Source organism: Lissotriton vulgaris, chromosome 3_1 (genome assembly GCF_964263255.1).
Source record: "Lissotriton vulgaris chromosome 3_1, aLisVul1.2, whole genome shotgun sequence".
Classification (NCBI taxonomy): Eukaryota; Metazoa; Chordata; class Amphibia; order Caudata; family Salamandridae; genus Lissotriton; species Lissotriton vulgaris.
This window is the reverse complement of record NC_141689.1, coordinates 2105589247-2105611879: the sequence shown is the minus strand read 5'-3', so window position 1 is coordinate 2105611879 and position 22633 is coordinate 2105589247. Positions and strand designations below refer to the sequence as shown.

Sequence of the window (22633 nt, the reverse complement as noted above, 5' to 3'; positions counted from 1 at the left end):
CATCTGTGAGATAGAGGTCATCGACATATGATAATGCCTCATCATCATATACTTGTAGTAACTCTGTTACCCTTGCTGAGAATAATCCTGGGGTATTCTTGAATCCCTGTGGGAGTCGACAGAAGTGTTTTTGTGACCCCATTATTGAGAAAGCGGTCAAATACCTGCTTTCAGGTTCAATGTTTTGACAGAAGAATCCATTAGAGATATCTAATGTCGTTTTATATTTTTTGAGCACAATGTTATTCATTAGTGCTGCAATATGTGAGTTTTGTACTGCAAATGTTTTACACCAGGAGTTAAGGTGTCTGTAGTCCAAAACTAGACGATATGAATCGTCTGGCTTGGAGACAGGAAACAAAGGATTGTTCATTTGTGAGGTGCATGTTTCAATCACCCCTTGGTATTCAAGTTGATCTAAGATCTCCCTGACTTGCTTTTTAGATTCTTGTTTAACTGGGTACTGCCTTTGTGCAGTGGGCTGATTTTTCAACTGGATTTTGTGGTAAGGCGAATCCTCATCCCATCCTACATGATTTTTGTTTAAAGCAGGAGCTTGGGCCACTGCCCATTTTCTTGCCAATGTGTATTTTTTATGAATCTGAATATGATTTGAGAAGCCAGGCATAATCATTTCTTCGCCATGAGGGCACTCCCTGACAAACTCTGGTGGCCAGTCTTTTTCAGCTAACAGGATGTCATAGCCTTTAGAAAGTTTTTCCCAAAAGAGACCTTTTATTTTCCTAGTTTTATCTCCCTCTATTTGTAATGTTATTCCACATAGTTTATGGGGCACACTAACTAGTGTGTCTGCAGTTTCCACCTGAATGTATTCATTCGTGTCCACGGTCTCCAGAAGATTCATCAGGATCTTGCGAGCTATGGTCACCTCTGCTGCACTGTCTAGCATTGTCTGTGCCAACTCTCCGTTTTTCAGTTGTGTCCTCAGAATTCTTGGAATGTTTAATTTTAATACTTGCTACCTTCTTTCTGGGAAATTGTAATTTTTTACTTTGATGAGCAGGTTCCTTGTCTTTGGACTTGACGTGCTCTTCTCTTTGTTCGGACCGTCCTCTTCTTTCTGATTTCTGTGAGGAAGTCTGAAAAGATCGAGAGGGACTTGTATCAACATCTTGATATCTATCAGGTTTTTTCAAATTATCCCTATTTCTAAGGTTATATCTTTTCTCAGAGGGCTCCCTTTGGGGAGACTAGTTTCCTCGGTCTGGAGAATTTTCTCTCCGTTGAGGAGACCTTCCTCTGGACTGGAATCGTTTTTCCCTGGGAATGGATTGTTTATTACCCTCCCAACCCTTCTTTGGTGTATTAAAATTATTTTTAATAAATGTTTTTTCAGGATTTTTAGTTAGTTGGGATTTTACCGGTTTCCCACCCACACTATCTCTTCCTAGTTCTTCATAGGATTTTTCTATGATTCTGGCAAGTTCAAATGGTTGGTCTGCTATATCTGATTCCTTCAATTTCTGGAGGTACTTTATATCGTCCCTTGCGAATTGAACAAATTCTCCATATGCCTTTGTTAATTTTTTTAGTTTAACTAGGAGTTCTTCGCTTGACAATGTTTCAATGTCTGGGTGTGTTGCGTAGCTGGCTAGAACCGGCCCCGTGGCTTCTGGTCTACCTAGTGGACTGTGCCTGGTGATGTGATTTTGATGTTTTAGGGCGCCATTAAACCAGAGCAGGTGCTCTTGGTAATTTAGTGGGATTTCAACGTCCTTGAAAGGAGTGTATATATCCGGAGGTTCCTCTATTTTGTAATAGTGGAAATCTTTTGTCACAGCGTGTGCTGCTGGAAAATGTATCCATGAATAGAATACCTCTGTCTGCCGATATTCATGTGCCTCTACCACGAATATGACTGTACCACCTGGTGATGTTAGTCCATTTTCTATAAGTTTAAGAGTTATAGTTCTCCTTACGTTGACCGGAATGAGTATAGCACTCGGGTCATTTTCTTGGATGGTTGTGTCATCCTTTATTAGTTGAGCTGCTATTCTAGCTCTTTCCCTTTCGTCGTCACTTTCTGACATTTTTATTGACTGAAAGTATTTTGTTGCAGATCGAGTTTCAAGGAAACAAAGATTAGGTGCACAATATTTTGGAACACTGTATCCTTCAACGTTGATTAAACCAAAAACTAATACATAGGATTCTCATCCTAAGTTCCGGCGGATATTAACCTTTCACTCACTCCAGAAGTCTTTTGGAGTTTTTATGGGGAAAGGGTTCTGTGTGTAAAAGCACGACTGAGTTACTCTAGTGTCTTGCGTTACATTATCGCCTTACCAAACGTTGGGCGCCATGTAGTGTAGTTCCTATATTCCCAATAGGCTCTGCACATTGAAATAATATCAACAGCAGTGTAGACGTAGGACTGAGGTCGACTAGGTCTCTACTGACTATATTAGACTTAATTAGTTTTGCCAGCTAGCTCAGAGGTCACTAGAAACTGTCTTGAATGTTCAGGAAAGAGTTAACTCTCCGGATTTAGACAAGAAGGGATTAGCTTCTGACAACCATACAAACATGATAACTTTGCTCCCTCAGAAAAAGAGTATCTCTAGAGTCGTGTGAAAACAATAGGCAGCTATTTCACTCAGTCAATCGTGCATACTTAGTTTTACCAGAGTGCAGAGAAATAGAGAGACGGGCGTTTTCAATAAAAGGTGTTATTTATTGAGCAGTCTTCTTTCTCATGCAAGAGAAATGAATTGCCACAATTGCAATACTTATCATAAAGTAAAGGGCGTACAGTAAAAGTAATATTATGAAATAATACTGCAAAAGCATTGATATGGTTTCTTAGCCATATGGTACTTTAAAATGGATAAAATATATACATACATAAAAACATTGACTAACTTACTCAACTGGTGCTTCTAACTACGCCTACCCCGGTGTATCGGACATAAGCCTAATACTTGGGAAGAAGTAAGTAAGTAGCAGTTTAAGTTAAGTTGGTTAAGATTGTTTTGCCAAGAATCTGAATCAAGAATTCTCTTAAGGGTTTAGTCAGCTCCGTACCTTGGTAATAGAATGTGGGAGGTCTGGTATCTCTTTTCCTCAGGACTCGATCTCCCAGCAACCCGCAAGGGTAGCTGGAAACACCGGAGCTGGATTTTCTCGGCTGGAGAAAAAGACAGCGTCTCTCTCAGTGCGTCAAACGGGAGGGCGGCTTCCGTGGGCTCTCGCATCAGCTGGGCTCTCGGGCAAGTAGATAGCCGCTCTGCTCCAAACCACCGTGTGTTTGCTTAAGGCAACTGTTGGTATATTTATCCCTGAAAGGTGCCGAGTTTGATGTAAGGTTGGACATAAGATGTCACTAAGAAGTAACAGTTCTTTCTGGACTCCAGGAGTTCTTGTTCAAATCAAAATAAAAGCAGGGGGGGATTTCCCGGGCTGCTGGAGGCTTGGTTTGTTTAAAGAACGTGTTGTGCTTTCTAGGAGCCGATGGGAGTAGCTGTGCTGTGCTTTGGACTGCATGGGCTATTACTGAATATTGAAATGATTCTTGTGCCTTTATAAGGATATTATTAATTATAACCACATAAGGGCATGAATCGGGAATATCGAATTAGGGTCCTAGATAGAACTACAACAACAGAAGTCAACAAAATATTGAGAAAAACCATGTCAAAAAGTGACAGAGGGATGGTTCTTCCTGGATCGGAACTTAACACGCCTGAAAGAAAAGAACTGACATCCGCGTGCCTGGGTGGCGCCTGTATAGGTACTGAGTCATCACAACCAATGTGGAGCTGAATGGAGTCGGTGCAAGCAAGGGGTATTGCTCTGGTAAAAATTTCCAGATCCAGCCAGACGTCTGGGAAATCCAAAGGTAAGGAATCTGCAGCTAGAAGTCATTATCAGATAACAAGATCAAATTAATGCTATCCATCTCATGTATGACCTGTCTGGCTTCAGATCACGCTGTAGTCTGGAGACCACTACCTTAGACATCCTAAATAATGCCCTATTGACTTCAGATGAAGAAGACACTTGCCATCCGATATTGCTGGACCTCTAAGCTGCCTTTGGCAGTTGACCACTACACTCTTATACCCAATCTGGAATCTCGAATGGCATTCACTGGTTGTCTTACCTTTCCATCCGGCATCAGTTAGTTCACACGGGCACCTCAGGCCTCGAGAAATGTACTCGCCCACTCGCTAAGGCAAGTCCGACTTTATCTGGGCGAGCTATTTTTAAGGCCTACTGGTCCATTCTGGTAAGATGTTCTATTCCCACAAAGTGAATAAGCACTAAGCATGCCTTTAAATCTAGTTTTTGTCTTCTCACATGTGCTCTACGTTCAGAGACGGAGGTCAAATGTCAGCTTATGTAGCTGCATTTTTATCCTATCAGTAGAAGTTTACTTTTATTTGTATGATGAAATGTTAGAGGATTTTCTAAAGTGAACGGTCTGACATTCGTGCTGTACAAAGAGTGTAAAACGGAAAGTTGTTGGATGAGAGGTTTGTTTCTTTTAACAATTTAATGGCTTGAGAATGAACTGTACAAACATTCCGAAATATATTTTAGCAGTTATTAAAGGACATTTTTTTGCAACTGTTTGATGGAAACATATTTTAATAGGATGACAAATTAGAACACTTCACTTGGTGATATGCAAATGATAAGAAATACGTTACTTACCCAGTAAGCATCTGTTTGTGTCATGTAGTGCTGTAGAATTACATGCTTTGCATAAATCTTCCATCTAGTGTTGGGCAAGGATGATTAGAAGTTGTTTTTCTTTGAAGAATTATTTTCCAGTTACAGGGCTAAGTGACTCCCTTCGGTAACAATGCACATGGGTATCGACTCCACCTTTACATTGTTATGTAGCAAACGGGTGAGAATCAAGTTCGAAATAGTGTAGAATGTGTGATGAACATGTAAGTAATGTAAATAAATGCACAATACCAACCACACAGCTATCGGGGGAGGAGGGGGGCGCATGTTAATCTACAGCACTTACTACAGAGAATAGATGGTTACTGGGTAAGTAACCTAACACGTTCAAGGAATGTGTGGCTGTAGATACACATGCTTTGCATAGACTGTAAAGCAGACCCTCTGCCAAAGCGGTGGCTATCCTGTGGGGGTTGGAGTTGTTTGAAATAGAGTATGTAGTACAGCCTGTCCAACATTAGACATTTTTTGTGCTGCTACATCCACAAAATGTTTAGTAAAAATATGTGGTGTAGACCAAGTTGCTGCTTTACATATTTCAGAAATTGGAATGCTCCCTAAAATGCCATAGAAGTACCAACTTTTCTATTGAAGTGGGCTTCAGGGATAACTAGCAATTGCTGTTCACCTTTAGTAAAACATGTCTGGATGCATTTCACTATCTATCTAGTAATTCCATTTTGTGGAATTGGTCTTCCAGTGTGTAGAGATGAGAAAGCAACAACTAGTTGTTTTGTTTTTCTCAAACTTTTAGTTCTGTCAATGTAATACATTAAAGCTCTTTTAAAATCACTTGTATGAAGAGCACTTTCTGCCACAGAGTCTGGGATTGGAAAGAAGACAGGCAATTCAATAGATTGGCTCCTATGAAAAGGAGAGAGAACTTTAGGAATTTTGGGTTTGTCCTTAACACTTCCTCCTTTGTGTACATTTGGAAGAAAGGCTATTTTAGTGTTAATGCCTGGAGTGAACCAACTCGTCGTAGTGAAATGATTGCTATTAAAAAAAAAAACACTTTTGAAGATAAAAATTGATGTTGACAGAAATGCAATTGCAATTGCTCAAAAGGAGGACCTCTGTTAGGTCAACATGAAGGTTCAAAACTGGTGCTGGTGGTAGTTTGGGAGGAATAATTCATTTAAGTTCCTCGATGAAAGCTTTAATGACCGGTACTTTAAATAAAGATGTATGTTGTCTGCTTTGTAGATCAGCATCAGTTGCAGCTAAATGTAGTTGTATAAAAATGTGGGCAAGACCTGATGTTTGTAGATGAAAAGGATTACAAATCATTTGTTTTTGTACATCAAATGTATTGCAATTTTTAGTTTGGCAGTATACAACAAACCTTTTTCCATTTGGCTGTGTAACATTTTCTAGTTGTTGGTTTACGTGCCTCCTTAAGAACCTCCATACAATTTTGTATATAAATTTAAGGTACCCAAAGTCAATGACTTCAGGACCCACATTGCAAGTTTCATCTCTTATGGGATATCTTACTTCTACATTGGTTCTGTGAGAAAAGGTTTGGGTGGAGAGGAAGCTTCTCGTGTGGCACCTTATAAAGTTCCATTACGGTAGTGAACAATGTTTGACAAGCCCATGTGGTTGCCACTAGTATTAGTATGCATTAAGTTTGTAGTAAGTTCCTGAACACAAATGGAAGTAGTGGGAGAGGGGAAAAAGCGTATGCTAACATCCCTGACCAATTGATCCATAGGAAATTGCCTAAGGATAGAAGCTGTAGGAATCTGGTCGTGAAGTTTTAGCATTTTGTGTTTTCTGTGTTTGCGAACAGGCCAATTAGAGCAAACCCCCAAGTTTGTCATATTGTCTGTCCGGACTAAGACAACCTTGTTCTTTGGGTGAGTTAGAAATGCTTTCAATGTTAGGTGAAGAGCTTGAAGCTCAAGGCAGCTGACATGGAGACTCTGGTGTTTTATATCTCATGTCCCCTGTATAGTTGGATGATGCAGATGGGCTTCCCCAACCTGTAAGAGAGGCATCCGCTTTAAGAATGACTTGAGGAACAGAGTCTAGAAACGGCCTCCCCTTGGATACATTTTGTAGGTTCTACCAATGCAGAGAGTGATGTGTGCGGCTGTCTATCAACACTAGATCTTGAAGTTGACCCTGTGACTGATTCTTTTTATGTGAGAGGCATTCTTGCAGTGGTGATGTTTTTCCACTGTGGCAGAAAGAGTTGCAGACGTGATGGAAGTCATGGTTTCAAATGGTTATTGGCTGTGAATGTGGAATTTTTACGAACATGGCCCTTGAAATAATTTCCTACATAGGATCCACTGTAAAACCACTTTGAAGGCAAGGATTGGGTTTGGCTCTTTTATGACGATGTTGCTGCGTCAGTAGTGATACAAAAGGGGGTGATGGACTGAGGGTTTGAGCAAATCAAACACTCACCCCAGTCAACTGTTCTGGGTTTAATCCATCACCATTCTTTAGCTCACTCAGCCACCCCAGTTCAGACATGGCCATACGCAAATCAGTCTGACCCTGTGCCTCATGGGAACAGTCCAGCCCGAACTGCCAAGCCATGTCTTCCCTGGCACAGAAACAAGCATCCTGGGACCGGTTTCGGATTCATAATCCTCATCAGCCAGGCTATCTTGAATCCAGTGGCCAAGTGAGCAAGGGACTCACGTCTGAGCATACCCTACCAACTTAGGGCGAACAAAGCGATACAAAAGGGGATGATGGACAGAGCGTTTGAGCAAATCAAACACTCACCCCTGCGTCAGTAGTGGCAGACCTAGCGCCTTGTCTGAATGATGGGCAGCAAAAGGAACCATGAAATGTTGTACTTTGAAGTGCCACCATTGATTTTGTACCAGCTGTATCCTTGTTGTGTTGCGTTATGTTATAAGGGTTTTATAAAATGCACGGACACCTGTTTGTTTCATGGCGCTGTGCCTTGCATTAGCCGAACCCAGAGGAGAGATTATTCATAGGCCTGCACAAACAGCCATGTCTTAAGAATTTTTATGAAACTCAGGTCAGTACACGACCAGATCTCTAAAGGGAAGGAATTCCACAATCTTGGAGCCAAGGAGGTAAGCCTGCATCTTCCTTGTCGTTTTAACTTAAAGGCGGGGTAGTCAATAGCTGAAGGTGGGTTGACCGCAGGTTACATGAGGGAGTGTACCTTGATATGAGACGGTCTATATATTTGGGCCTATGACTGTGTAAAGATTTAAAGATTAGGCTTCCAGTTTTAAGGCACAGCATTCGGGAATGGAAAGCCAGTGTAGCTTTCTTAAAAGAGGGGTGGCAGATTGCCACCTTGTTTGCTGGTGAATCAGAGTGGCCACTTGGTTCTGAACCATCTGTAACTGCTTGGTAAGAAAAAGTGGCATACCCAGGTGGACTGAGTTCACGTAGTCTAAGTGTGCTAGCACCATGGCTATCACGGCCTGTATCAGTGCTGCTTGTGTAAGTAATCGGCTGATCTTTCGCAGCTGGATGAAATAAGACGAGATCACCGATCCGACTAACGTTCTTAGTGACAGGTCCTTTATAGTGACTCCAAGGCTCTTGGCAGAGGTGGGGGGGAGGGTGGGAGGGTCCAAGTTCCATAGGCCAGTAGTGTGGGCCAGAGAAATTGTGGCTGCTCCCGACCAAACTAATTCAGTGTTGCCTAGATTGAGCTTTCAGTGGTTATGGTCCATTCAGTGAGGGATGTACAGCATAGTGGCCTGAAATTCAGAGACTGATTTAGGTGAGTTGTTGATGGTAAACATTAATTGTAAATCATCTGCATAGTTGAAGGTGGTCACTTTCCTTTTCTTCAGGGACTGAATCATTGGGAGAAGATTAAACAGGTGGGTGGATAGCGTGGATCCTTGTTCATCTTTGAGGGCTGTGTCAAGTTGCGGCCCAAAAAGGTGTTGGTGGAAGGCTGCTATCGTAGCAATTAAACCTTGAAAAGCTGAGACATCTGGTGGTGAAGGCCTTGATGGGTATAGGTCCGGATCAGTATTATTCTGGGGTTCAACACCAATCACCCCAAGAGTCTTGTGGTTGTGGATGATTTACTAAATCATCTTGGTTGTCAATATCAGAAGGGGAATGATGTTGAGAGATCTTCCTGTGGCTGAGGTGAAAGATGTGGAGTTACAGGTTGTGGTGGAGTAACAGGGTGTAGTGAAGACACATAGATTTGGCTGTGTATGGCTAGCATCTTTGTCCTTTTGATTTTTAGAAGAGGGTGGTGAAGTGTCTAGGGCCTCTTGAAAGGACAAAGGCTTCTTGGAAACATGAGTCTTTGCTGACTGTACAATGATTATCTTTGTGCTAGGTTGTATTTGCAATGTATTTTGTTTCAGGTCGAGTTTTTTGGCCCATCGCCTTGAGAACTGGTTACGGAGGCGATTTCAATTCAACGTTTAAAGTTTTGGGCCCGAAAGTGAAACATTTTGGTGGCAAAATTGCTTTCATTTTTGTTTCAGTCCAAAGACACCTTTGTTGGTTTTGGAGGCTCCCCCTGAAAGCTGTTCTTTCAGTGCAGAGCCCAAAGGCGTGGGTTCCGAAGATTATTTTCGGCACATGCCATGGCTTTTATGCAGTGGCCGGAAGTGAGCAGGATGACTTTTTATATTTCGGACAAGTATGTTAACCAAGCATGCCCTTGAAATCTTCATAATGTACCGCACTGTGGTTTGCTATCACTGTTGAAATACTTTTCACAAGTCTTATTACTAAAAGCGATGCCGGCCACATACATCGCCATGCCAATACACAGCAGTGAATGTTGTCTTCAACTGGCACTCTAACAACGGCACAATACATGAATCTATCTCCGTTCTCAAAGGTCCTTTGAGAAAAGGGTTCCACAGAACCTGCGACTCCTCACCTGACTTCAGAAAAAAGACAGTAGTATCGGGAGGGTCCTTAGAAAAAGGGCGAAGCTTTTCACAGGCGAAGCAGAGTTGAAAATAAAGACTACTTTGAAGAAAAGTAAAAATACTTGCAGAATGTAGACATTTTGAAAAAATAACAGCTCAGGGAGACTCTTCACACGACATGCAGTAGAAAATCTGAGAGTCTGAGCCTCTGGGGAGGACTTTCTCGTGGGTGCTGTCGCTTGATAGTAATTTTGTATAGTCCAAACTGCAGCCTAAGATAGTCATGAGTGTGGAAGTTTTTTCTATGGTATCTTGGGCTACTTTACTTCCTGGTTGGTTATTACCAAGTTTTTCTAAGGATATTATTGCATATTATTGCTTTTTTATGTACCGTGGGACTCCCACTCAGACAACGGGGAATGATTCAGGCATGTGAATCTATGAAAGACACCCCAATACTGAAAAATTAGCACTTTACTTTTGGATGTGTGGTCTACTACAGTAGGAAATTATGTGTTTCTCCACTTTGATATTTAATACGGAAGCACTAACGGCGTAATACAGAATTTCTAAAATAAACACTGAAAATGCTATTGCATGGCTTGCACACAATTTTGGTTGTGAGGAAAGCCATACTGACCCCCAGGGGCAGCATAAACAGTATGGCTGAAACATGTCAACCTATATCAAGGATGTGAGAGGTCATTAGTTCCTCGCCATGCATCTACCAGTTTTTAATCCTTGTCCAAGGGTACCAATTTAAAAAATACACAATATTGGTGGGAAACCCAGAAGACAATTTTAACTCACCTTCCCGGGCAAAGGGCGGGCCCTCTGTGGCCTTCAGAGGCACAAGGAGGACGGGACGGGCCACCACACTTGGCTTCATCACAGGAGGAGGTACAGTCAGGTTCTATCCTTTCAATCCCTACCGTTTTGAACTGTTTACTGTTGTCTTCGGGATCCTGTCTTCCAACTACCATGTCCCTCTGGGAAGAGCTGAATGCCCTGTGTGGCACAAACTATGTCCCGGATGTATCAACCCCCTCCATAGTGGGCAGAGACACTGATCAAGTAATCTGCACTCCCCAGGCATCCCCCGAAACAACCCTCTCTCAAACCAATCTCTGCAGCCCCTCTTTACCCGCCCCCAACCCACCCTTATCAACGTTGGATAAGGCTGAGACTCGACCAAATGACTCTGTATCCCCCCTTCAATCGACTCTACTGGCCCAAATCGAGCGACTGCTAAACACTGCTCTATCACCACTAGTTGCAAAAATCAATGATTTGGGGGACAGGTTGACCAGGATCGAAAAAACTGTAATAAGGTCCTATCCACTAACTGGAAACACTGTTATACCCAGACGCTCTACCCTCACTAACACCCATGAAAGGCCTATGAACAATGCTCCCAGGATACTTCAAACTTGTGACTCCCCTTTTACACCACCCATTCTAAGTGGTCGCAATGCTACTCTTAAGCCCAAACATGCCCCTCACAGAGCTCCTATGATCTCTCTTGAAAGAAGGCATCGCATTGAGCTACCCCCCGAAGCCGCCCCATACGTCACCGTTCTCTCTGGGGTCCCTGCACTCAGTCCGGGCAAACGTGAACTGCACCAGGACCTACTGAATAAAGCCATCTTTTGGCTCAAAAACAATAGACCGTTACCATCCGCGTTAGATGGCGGGATACTGAGCGTCAGGAGGGTGGGGTTGCTTGGTCCTCTGCCCAAAGATGTTCCAGGGGACTTGATTTTAATTAAATTTAAACACAGGAACATTGCCCCCTATTTACGATCTACCCAGCCCAAAGTTGGAGATGGCTCTATCTGTATTTGGGACCTGCATGACTTTTACCCTGGTCCCCGAGCACCGAATCACCATAACATCTGGTGAAAAAGGGTGACTGTGTATCTTGGGTTACTATTTTGAATAGTTGATTTGCTAAACTGTTTTAGTTTGTTTTAAATAGTTTGTTTTCTTTTTAATTATGAAATGATTTGCTGAGTTATTTTTGCATGTATGCATTTCTTTCTGCTGCTTTTATGGTTTTAAACTCAAAAGCCGAATAAAGCTTACTTGAACCAGTAATCATAAGATGAACCTGACTCATTTTAGGGAAATACACTCACAAAGAAAACCCAGCTTTAATGTAATCAGGCGTCAAAGCACACCTGTGAAGCGCTAGGTTTCGTAGGTTGCACCCCCAATAATGAAGCATGCCACAACTAGGTTGGTGGGTGAGTGGGTCTTTTGAAAATCATTAAGGTTTTTTTTCACATTCTGTGTGAGGGGCATCTGTAAAGTACTTGGTAGCTCCTGTTTGGTTTGTTATTTTACAAAATAGATCCCCATCACCTTGATAGTTCCCCAGGCTTCCATACTGTTCCTGTCATTTTCAAACTTTATATGGAACAGCCTAGTGCTCTACTCACATATAACAGCATCAACAGTCACCAATATGTCAATGACCCACATTTCTACTTGAAAGTCTCCTCTGTTACAAACATCCAATGCTGCAACCACTGTTTTTTCCAGAAAGCAACTTTAGAACTGTTGTTCAAGCTTTTGTATTTTTGCATCTGCAATGTCCTATTACATGGTCTCCCAGGCTCAACTCTGAAACCCCGTAGGGGCTTACAATACGATGCAGCAAGCCTCTCCTAAGGCCAGAAGAAATGTGATCACATCACCCCCATCCTGATGGAACTCCATTGACTCGACTCGTTAGCTCACACCATCTTCAAAACCAGCTTCATCATTTACAAAGACATCAGGACCAGCACCCCCCACTTATGGTGGTGGTGGTGGTGGTTTAGGCACACATGCAGCCAGGAAACCATCAGACTGCAGACTAAGATGTGTAAACAGAAAAACAAGACAGCAGATCTCTCTGATCTATGCACCCTGGGCCTGGAAGGATATTGCTGAATAAGGACAGTCCCAATACAGTTTCAATTTAGGGAAGAGTGGATAACACTACATGACAATCAATTAAAGTATACTACACAGTTTGCATTTCCACTCACTGAACGTTTGGTTTTCTTTTACCATGTACAGCAAACAGCTACCCTTTAGCTAGGTTCAAGCTATAGAAATACCAGATAAACATATCAAATATTTACATCTGAAAAAGAAAGCAGAGTTGATTGTCTAAATGTGGTGACAAAATTGATTTAAGAATATGTTTCTAAAGAGAAGGCAGAACATTATAAACCAGTCTCAATAATGGGTGAGCACAGATGGCATCTCTACAAACTGGCTGCATTTCAGGTAGTAGATCAACTATGATAATGTAGTAATATGACAAATATACTCACTTATCTTCCACACTGTCTCTCATGTGCTTGTCAGAATTCCCATCGGGCGGAGCTACCATTGTATTGCTACTAGAAGTTGTACCTGTTTATTTGGAAAACAAAACATAGGGTGAACATCTCAGTTGTATTGTAGAACTGCAACATCACAACTGTTCCTCCATTACTACAGATGCCTTCAAATTGACAACAGACTAAAACCATCAAATATAATTAAAAGTTATTTGCCTTCCATAACACTTTATGGTGACTACTGTATCTATCTGCAAATCTATCACCTTTTGTATATCCCAGGTGTCAATCTGCATCCAGAAACTTTTCAATACATTTCCCATGCTTGTAGAGGGCAATGGCTAAATCTCAACATCACCTGCTGGATCTCGTCACATTACTAGAGCCATACAGCACTACCGAAGGCACGATGTCAGTTACAATCCACTTCTTTTTACTGCACCTTTGAGGCGATCGGGTGACACTAATATCCATAAGTTAGGTGTACTTTTCCATAGTATGTCCAAGCACATGAAGTACATATGTACATCCCTGAGGAACTTGCTGGTAGATATAGTAATCACAGGCAGTAGCATTATAAAAGGTAAGTACATTTTTCTTCTAAGGAATACTTCTACCTACAGATTCCTAACAACCCCCTCTCCCCCCACCACTAGGATGCTAGCTTAGTACATGATGCACACTTATTCATGTGGTGCACCCTGAATTAATCCAGTCAAACCTTATTGTGATTCTAGTGGTCTTTGATAACCATAGAAAGCTCTCAAACTGATAGCTGTGGAGAGCAGCCTTCTGGCTTATCTTGGAGTCTTAAGCAGCTTGCTCTACCAGCTTAATCTGTAGTGTAAGCTAAATGAAAAAGAATGACACAGTGTTTATATAAAAATATTTTAATTATTACTGTAGGAAGTTGGGTTCCTGTTGCAGTAACCCCCACCTCCACCTTTAGCCAGACTACTGATGCACTTTAACTATGTGCCCTGGATCCCTGCCAATCAGGTTCCCAGGGCCTGTGTTCCTTCCCAAAACTGTACCTTGTACCCCCAATTGGCACCTCTTTGGCCACATGTCAGTCCCTTGTAAAAGGTACCATGAGTGCCAAGGGCACTGTGGCCAGGGACGGCCAAGTAAGGGCAGCAACACGTATTGTGCCAGCCTTAGAGGCCCTGTACCTTTATATACACACACACACACACACACACACACAGCCATTGCAGGCTGCCTATTTTGTTGCAAAATAGAGTAAAAAAAGAGTCGGCATGGCACAACCCACTAACCTGGCATAGGTCAGCTACCCCTCTAGCTGGGTGCACTATACCAGGAGTGAGGGTATAGCTGCATGAACCCTGTACCGCTACAGATTCTAGACCAATTCTTAGACATTTTAAGTGCAGTAATTCTATTAGGAGTATGTGGTGCTGGGAGTTTGTCATTACTAACTCCACAGCACCATAATGGCTTTACTGAAAACTGGGAAGTTTGGTATCACACTTCTAAGCACATTAAACCCACAATGATGCCAACGTGGGATTTAATGAAAAATGTACTCAGAGGGCATCTTAGAGATGCCCCCTGAAAAACGACCAGCCTCTGGTGAGTTCCCTGACTGGTACAAACCAGTCTGCCACCACAAGACCTGTTTCTGGACCCCTGGGGTGGGAGTCTTCTCTCCCTAAGGCCAGAAACAAAGCCTTTCCTGGGCGGAGGTGGTCACCCCCAGGCCAGGAAGAGCCAACTGTGGAAGGGGAACTTCAAAGACCTTGCTGCCTTTGTAATGCGACCCCCAGCCTCTCCTGCTATCAGGAGCAGACCACCTTCCTGCCTCTCCTCCTTTTCGGCAGGAAGACAGGCGGGAAAAATTAGCCAGCCAGAAGGTGTGCCCACCTCTGCCAACCGCCCCCCTCAGGTGGGGGAGGCAAGGTGAAGCCCACTCATCAGTGCCTGCCATCTTGCAGATGGCAGGCACTCCCCATCAGGATTAGGGATTGTGTCCACTCCACACATGGGGTGAGCACACCAAGGGTGTAGTCACCCAAAGTAAGTAGCCATTTGGCTACTAACCTCGGGGCCCCTAAAACACCCCCTAAATATAGTATTTAGGGGGGCAGCCCTGAACCAAAAAGGTAGATTCCTGCAACCTACAAAGAAGGACAAAACCAGACGCCAAGCAGAGTAGACTGAAGAGAAGAACTGACATGGCCCCAGACCTCATGGCCTGTCTGCAATTTCTAGAGATCCAGCACCAAAAGTCGCCTTGTCTTGCAGCCAGCGACCTCCAGGACCCAGGGGGGACTGAATGCCTTCAACAAAGACCGGATCTCCTGTGAACAGCAGCTCTGTTCGAAAGACAGACTGAGCCTGCTGAGGACAAAGAAACACGACGCCTGGAACCACCACTGAAACAGACACCTACAGCCCAAATCCTGGAGGCCCACTGGTCCCAGTGAGGTCTCCCCAGCGCTCCAGAGCCAGAGTTGACATCTGGTTGACCCCTCCAGGACACCCCGATGTCACCTGCAGCTTCTACACGGCCTTTCCCTCCCCCCAACCGCGAGTACCCTGGTAAGGATAAATTTAACCTCAAAAGACACCTCTGCATCCAGCCGCCCTGCTCCCTGGAGAAAAAAACCCGAGGGGCACCTACGTCCCGAGCCCTCCAATGTACCTGCCCAGCTGTAGGGTTCTCCCTAGCAGTCTTCCTGTACCGAGCCTCCAGTTAAAATCCAGGACCCACAACTCCCATTGAAAACAGGGTACCGGACGCCAAAACAGCAGCCTGCACCCAGCCGCTGTGCGAGTGCACTTTGTATGCTAAACCAGACCCCCATTTGCTCCCACAACCTTGTAGCCTGCTTGTGATCAGCCACCAACCGGAACCCCCCTATCCCCCATTGGATAACACTGGGCCTCAACACTGCACTCGGCCGTCACTAGTGCCGCTGGGGGTGCTTTGAGACTGCATCCTTGACCCTGGGAGAACACTGGTTCTAACCACAGAATACCAACTCCCACAAAAAAGTACTTACCTGTTAACTGATACTTCATTTAGTTCCGCAGGAATACATTACTGTTGATGTGGAGTTGGTTTTCTATGGAACTTTAAAATACTGCAATTACCAACAAATTGGCATGCTTACCTTTTCTCTATGAAATGTCCCAGTGTTTTGTCTAGGTGTATCACACGGAGTAGAAGGAGTAATCCATAAAGTAATTCAAAGTAATCTAACAGTAATTGGCACGGTTTTGAAAGTATTTACAAACCTGTAACAAAGTCGTTTTCATTCAGTTTGCTTTTATTGTTCAATCCACATTGAAAATTATCATATACATTACCGGTGCCAGGCTTGCTTGGTTCTAGGAAATAAATACAACTAAATAATATTTTTATACAAATCAAATTGGTCCGAGTTCAGTCTGAGAGAATGACATCATTTGATGATTAAGTGTGTACAACAAATGCTTAACACTATCCTCTGATAAAGCCTTACTGCTCGCCCACTCTACCACAAATAGAGAGTAAGGTGCTATTTACTTTTACCGCTGCCTACCTTTCGGGTTCCATGGACTGTGCACACTGTACCTCATTTTGGTATAGTATATACAGAGCCAGTTTCCTACAATTATACAACATTCACTAACATATTGGTATATCTCCTACCTGAAGATATCAACACATTACAGAGGAATACTTCAAACCAGTCAGGAAAGTAACACAAAATACAGTGGTCTACAGGGGGAGACCAAACCGTATACTAAATCAGGGGAATGCAAACTGCAGGGGTAAACGGGACCTGGTCCAGAAGACCCAGAGAAGCCAGGGACACAAGGAACCACCCAGGTTAAGTACCCAGGAACCCCACGGAGGCTGTGTGCAGAGAACACGGCCACATGACCAATGAAGAAGTCGGGTTACAGTTTCATAGAAGGACCCTTCCCAGTGGACCCTGAAGAATTCCCTTGGAGGACGGAAGGATGAAGAGCCACCCCCACCAGTGGATACCCCGGGAACCTGGTTACCTACACCAGGGAAGCCAGGTGTATAAGGGTGAAGAGACATCCGAAACCTTTACAGATGACAATGGAATGGAAGACTTAGAAGAAAATGCCTCTCGAGAAGACTGTGAAGAAGACTGGGGAATACAAGGCGGGATTCTTGGAAGAGGTGAACCTGCAAGAGGAGGAGTCTATGCGACCCGGACGTCTATGCGACTCGGACGTGACCAGTAGGCATAAAGACGATACCCACCGATGTAGGGAGGTTCAGAAGTGTCAACGGTGACCATGTCGCTGCAGCTGTGAAGACCAGGTGATGCGGAGGCGAGACGAGGTGCCGTGCACAACTTATCCCACGTCCGATGTTGGTGATTAGGTGGTCGGAGCAGGCCCGAGCAACCAGGGGAGCCCACTGTAGCAATAGAAGACCCTCAGGTGGGCCCACAGGCCAAAGGGATAGGAGCCGCAAGAGGACCTCAAATAGTTCACCAAGGTTGAAGGACCATTGTGCAAAGGATGCAGTGAGGATGCTGATCTCAGAGGAAAAATATGCTGGGGGATGGAGCTTCTTGAGCCTACAGATCTCTGGAGATCTCTGGAGTGCATAGCCAACAAGCCTTGGCAAAAGCAAGTCGACGAAGTGCACAGTGGGCCCAGTCCCAGTGGTTCCAATGAGGGATACTGGCCTCAAAATGGCAGAGGACACAGGTCAGGCCTCGAGGGATTTGCAAAACCACCACCACCTATGTTGCTGATCCTCAGGAAGTATGTTGGACGACAGGAGCAGCAGACCAGTCAGATTCATTGCGGTGACTCCTTCACTCCAAGAGAGATTTTGTCGGGAGTCTTTGATGCCCACATATCTGTTAAAGAACCAAGCAGAAGCACAGACAAAGATGACAAAGAAGACTTGGAGAGCAGCAAGACCAGGAGCAGCAGGAGTTTTCCTTGGTGCAGTCTTGGTTCCAATCAAAGTCCAAGTGTCCAGATAGTTGAAGAGAGATGTAGTTTCAGGGTTGAGTCTTGTCCCACGATGAATCTAACAAACCACCCACAGGTAAGCTCTTAAGTACCTTTAGGAAAGGGTTGGAAAAACTAGGGGATCCCACCCAGAGGAGGGGCTGGACTGCGGGGAGAAAACTCCCATGTCCTTTGTTCAGTTTCGTGCAAAAGCAGGAGCCAAGGGCAGCCTGAACAGGCAGAAACTGGAGTATGCAAGGCGGGCATCAAATGTGCACTTCAAAACAGTCTGGTGGCTCTGGCAAGCTCCCCATCCCAGCCTAATACACTAAGTCCTGTAACGGAGGTGGTCACACCTCCCTGTAACAGGAAACATATTGGTCTACCTTCCCGTGTTCGACTTGGCTCAGCAGCAGTAGGGCAGAATCGTGTATGTGGTCGGCAGCAGCACTAGCTTGATGGCAGGTCATAAAAGGCTGTTAAGCAAAAGACACAATATTGATGGACGGAATGCAGAACAAATCAAAACATTCACCCCCAGTCAAGATATCTGGGTTTTAAATCCATCATTCCTTTGCTCACCATGCCACCCCAGTTTAGACCTGGCCATATGCAAATCAGTCTTGACCCTGTGCCTCATGGGAACAGTCCAGCACTGCAAATCCAGGTCCTCCCTGGACCGGAAACAAGCATCCTAGGGCCGGTTTCAGGGTTTCACCCTCTTCAGCCAGGATAGCTTGATTCCAGTGGCACAGTGAGCCCAGGACCAACGTCTGGGCATACCTGGTGCACTTAGGGCGAAAAAGCAAGAGACACAAAATTGATGGACGGAATGCAGAACAAATCAAAACATTCACCCCCAGTCAAGCGATCTGGGTTAAATCCATCATTCTTTTGCTCACCATACCACCCCAGTTTAGAGATGGCCATATGCAAATCAGTCTTGACCCTGTGCCTCATGGAAAATGGGTTGACATTGCTGAAAGAGGTGGAGAAGCTGTAGAGCTTTGGGGTCTGGGACACTATAGGCATCGCCACAGTGGGAGACATCCTCAAGAACAAGGGTGACCTCAAAGACAGATTGGGACGCAGCACTAATGCACCCTCATGAGGTGGCTATTAAATTGCGCCCAATTCAATTTAAGAAACTCCAAAGAGTATATTATGACCACTAAAGGCTACATAACATGGGGAGGACCTCCACATCGTTGTGGCTGCGGTGTGCTGAGGCTGTTGATTCATTTCTACATACACTTGGGGAATGCCCGTGTATACTGGCTTACGTGGAGAAAATTATCCATAAACTCTCAGACATATTGGAGGTGCTGCTCCCATTACACCAAAGGTTTCTGTCGTTGTGGATCCCAAACAATTTGGATGTTCCATGCTTCAAGCTTCTCTTCAGCGTACTGGGCCGAGCGGCGGCAAAAAGGTATGTGGCTAAGTTCTGGGGGCTGCTGAGGTGCCCACTGTGCACAAGTGGCAGAGGGGAATGGACCTCTACATGGCAGCAGAAAAGGTGATAGGTCGCAGCAGAGGAAGTCCCCGTAAGTTCAAAAAGATTTGGGGATGGTGGAGAAACTACTGTGTTGGGCTCTGAGGAGGATAGTCCCGGTCCGACTTCTGGCTCACTAGACTGCTGGCTAGAAACAAAAGGCCTCAGAGGTGTATGCATGTACCCTAACTGTCAAAGTACTTTCTTATTTAGACTGTTTGGTTGCGATACAATCTACTACACACTGAATGTTGTTTAAGTGTACTGTCAATATGTATCCGAAGACAGAGGCGCACTTTGCGCTTGACTATTACTTTTCCTTTTTTGGTTTCAAATATAAAAATATATTTTTTAAAGATGCTAATGGTGTTGTGCAGTCAACTGGAGTCTTCCTGGGGCTGTGGTGATCCTTGCCACAGAGGTAGAAGTCCCTCAAAGTCCTCTTGAGCTTAGCAGAAGTCCAGTCGCTTGGTACAGCAGTTTTAGCAATTTCCTTCTTTTGGTAGTAACTTGCATTGTGGGTGACCTAGCTGCACTCGGACAACTCACCAGGCTCAGCAGACTCAGGAGCAACATTTGAGCACCAGGTCTTGGTTCCTTGGCCTGAACGACAGCAAGCGGTGGCGATTCTGGAACCTGGGCTATCAACTCTCCTCAGAAAGCTTCTTCAGGTGTTGTGGTTCTGCGCTGCGAACAGGAGGTCAACCAAACCCTAGGAGTCTTTTGCTCCTGATGGGCTCAGGAGTCGGTTTCTCAACAAGCAGGACACAACAGGCCTTCTCCTTTGCTAGCCACCAGGTTCAGCAGGTGCAGCCCATGTCAATGCAGCCTCTCTTTACAGGGTCCTTGGTGCAACGGGCCAGTCCTCCTTCAGTCCAACTATGTAAAGAAATGCCTCTTTTTGTATCGTCACCCCCAAAGTTTTTCAACTGATTCTGCTGATTTTATGACTCAGAGTACACTGAGGCCTGCTAACTAGACCTCAGTGCCCAAACCCTAAAGTGAATGTCTGATTGACTGTACCAGATTGGAAATGGCTTATTTACCTGTAAGTCCCAAGTATATGGTAACTTGGTAACCAGGACATGTAAGTTAGATGGGTACCCCAGGTCTTGCAGCACCTGTTGTGCCACCCTGGAAGTCCTCCAAGTAAAATGAGTTCTACAGTCTGCCACTGCACTCTGGTAGAGCAGTCCCATACTGCTAGCTAGAGATTGCCAGTGAACACAATGGCAAAGCAACTACAACCCTTGTACATCTGTGTAGGTCACCCTTCATGCAGGCCTACCGAGTCCCAAGGCAGGGTGCAACATATGACAAAGGCAGGAACATGTGTTTTACCTGCCCTGACAAACACAGTTTTTACTGCAGAAAGACTTGGCCCCGGAATTGGTGGGTACAGGGTTACACGCTGAAACCTCAGCTGAGCTAACACCTGAATGGTGCGACCAAAGTGGGCACTCAAAGGTATCCAACAACTGGTTCCATCAAGCCGACTTGTATCTCAAGACGAAATTAATGTGTATGTTTGCAGTGTGCAACTTTTACAAAGCTGCCACTTTGTTGCCTTTAAAACTCCTGTGCCTTCCCAGGCACACATGGGGCCTGTCCCATGAGACCGCTTTCTGCCCTCCTGGAGAGGCGTTCAGTACAAAGAGGAATTGCAGGTCAGGAGAGAAGCGTTAACGCCCTCCTGCAGGAAGCCACTTCGGTGTTACCCCGAAAAGGCAGGCTTCAAAGGGGAAGCCACCTTTGAAGGTCAGATGTGTCACACTAGGGATGCGGGCTGTCCCATTGTTTCGGTAGACAGGCTGGCATGGGGAGCAGAGGGGAAACAAGTTGCAAAACCGGTTTCCTGAGGGGCCTGTAGCCCTGAGGTAGCCACACCCCAGGGGTGGGCTTGGGCCATCACAAAAGAGGTATTGCTGTCCTGGAGTGGGCAAAATGGTGCATCCTGGGATATCCAGATGCCACACTCAACAGAAAGAGGTAATTGGTGGGAGGAAGCCTGATAACCCATTTTGCAACCAACTGTATTTTACCCTGCTGTCATTTTCCAAGAATCAAAGGGGCATGCCTGGAACCCAGATCTCAGCAGAATTGGCAGAAGCAATGAAGGAACTGCCCTGCTGAACTGAGAGACCAACTAAGAAGCTGCACCATCAAAGATTGCACTTGCTACACCATGGTGGCTAGCTAAGAGAGTGACTGTCATACCTGCTCAAGGAGAAGTTGTCTCCCAAGTCCAGTCAAGCCAAGAGACTCCAAGGGCCAGCTGACTAGCCTTCTGTTCACTGCAGAGGAAGACAACAGCAGAAGAAACCAACTGGAGCAAGTTTGCAGCCCAAATACTTAAAACCACAACCATGCAGCAATATGGAACAATACCAGATACAAAGAGTTGCTCCCGAGTGCGCTAAGCCCTGGGGTGTTGTGGGGGAGTTGCTGGGACCCTACAAAGGTGAGTTATCGACGCAGGAATGATATACCTGTGACCGAGACAATGAGCAACTGGTAGTCTAGTGTCAACTGGATATCAGCCAGACTGGAGAGGACTTTGTGGGATGTCGACTCTGCAACTAGGACCCCCACAGCATCGTTGTGGATTGAGGAATCCCTGCAGGAAGGCTACCATCGACTGCATTGCATTCACAGCAAACAGAGCATCTTCAGCATCTTTCATCGCTTGCATCAGAACCACTCCATACAAATGAATTGCAAAGTAGGTAAAGTGCCTGGAACTGTAGAAGGACTGCTTCTTCTATGAAGGTATCTGTTTTTGAGGACCTTGCTGGACCTGCCAGAGCAGCTCTCTGCCAAAGTTGGTCACCCCAAGTACTTCTAGCCAACTGCTCGGACACCTACCTAAGCTTTTCTTGAAAATGTTTTAAGAGGCCATTTTGTTGACTTTGCCAGGGGTTGTTCACAGTTGTGTTAATTGCTTTGATTGATTATTGCTTTTAAAATCTATATCTCCGGAACACTCCAGTGGATCTTTTTCATTCCAGAATCTAAATTCTTATAAAATTGCTGTCTATTTTATTAAATTGGTGTCGAATTTCTTGAGTCGATTTCTTATTCAATTGTTTTGGCGCTGTTTATATGCTTTACACGTGTTCCTCTGTGTAAGCTTTGCTGTTCAGTGCCACAGATACCCAAGGCTGAGCTAAGGGTCTGAAGCACAAAACCTAGGGGACCTAAAAGGGTTGGTAAGTATAAAATGATAGGGTCGCACAACCATACCATATAATACACCTCATTTACTTACAAACAAG

General features: G+C 44.7%; 1 protein-coding gene across 11 annotated transcripts in view; it reads right to left on the bottom strand.

Annotated features, from left to right (window-relative positions):
- The window catches only part of FRYL (FRY like transcription coactivator), a 2483143-nt gene that overhangs the window by 1016491 nt on the left and 1444019 nt on the right, over positions 1-22633 (bottom strand). For all 11 annotated transcript variants that reach the window (XM_086962669.1, XM_086962670.1, XM_086962671.1 and 8 more), the window contains one exon: positions 12902-12983. In XM_086962669.1, the coding sequence (XP_086818795.1) occupies positions 12902-12983 (82 nt within the window). The remainder of the gene's footprint in view (positions 1-12901; positions 12984-22633) is intronic.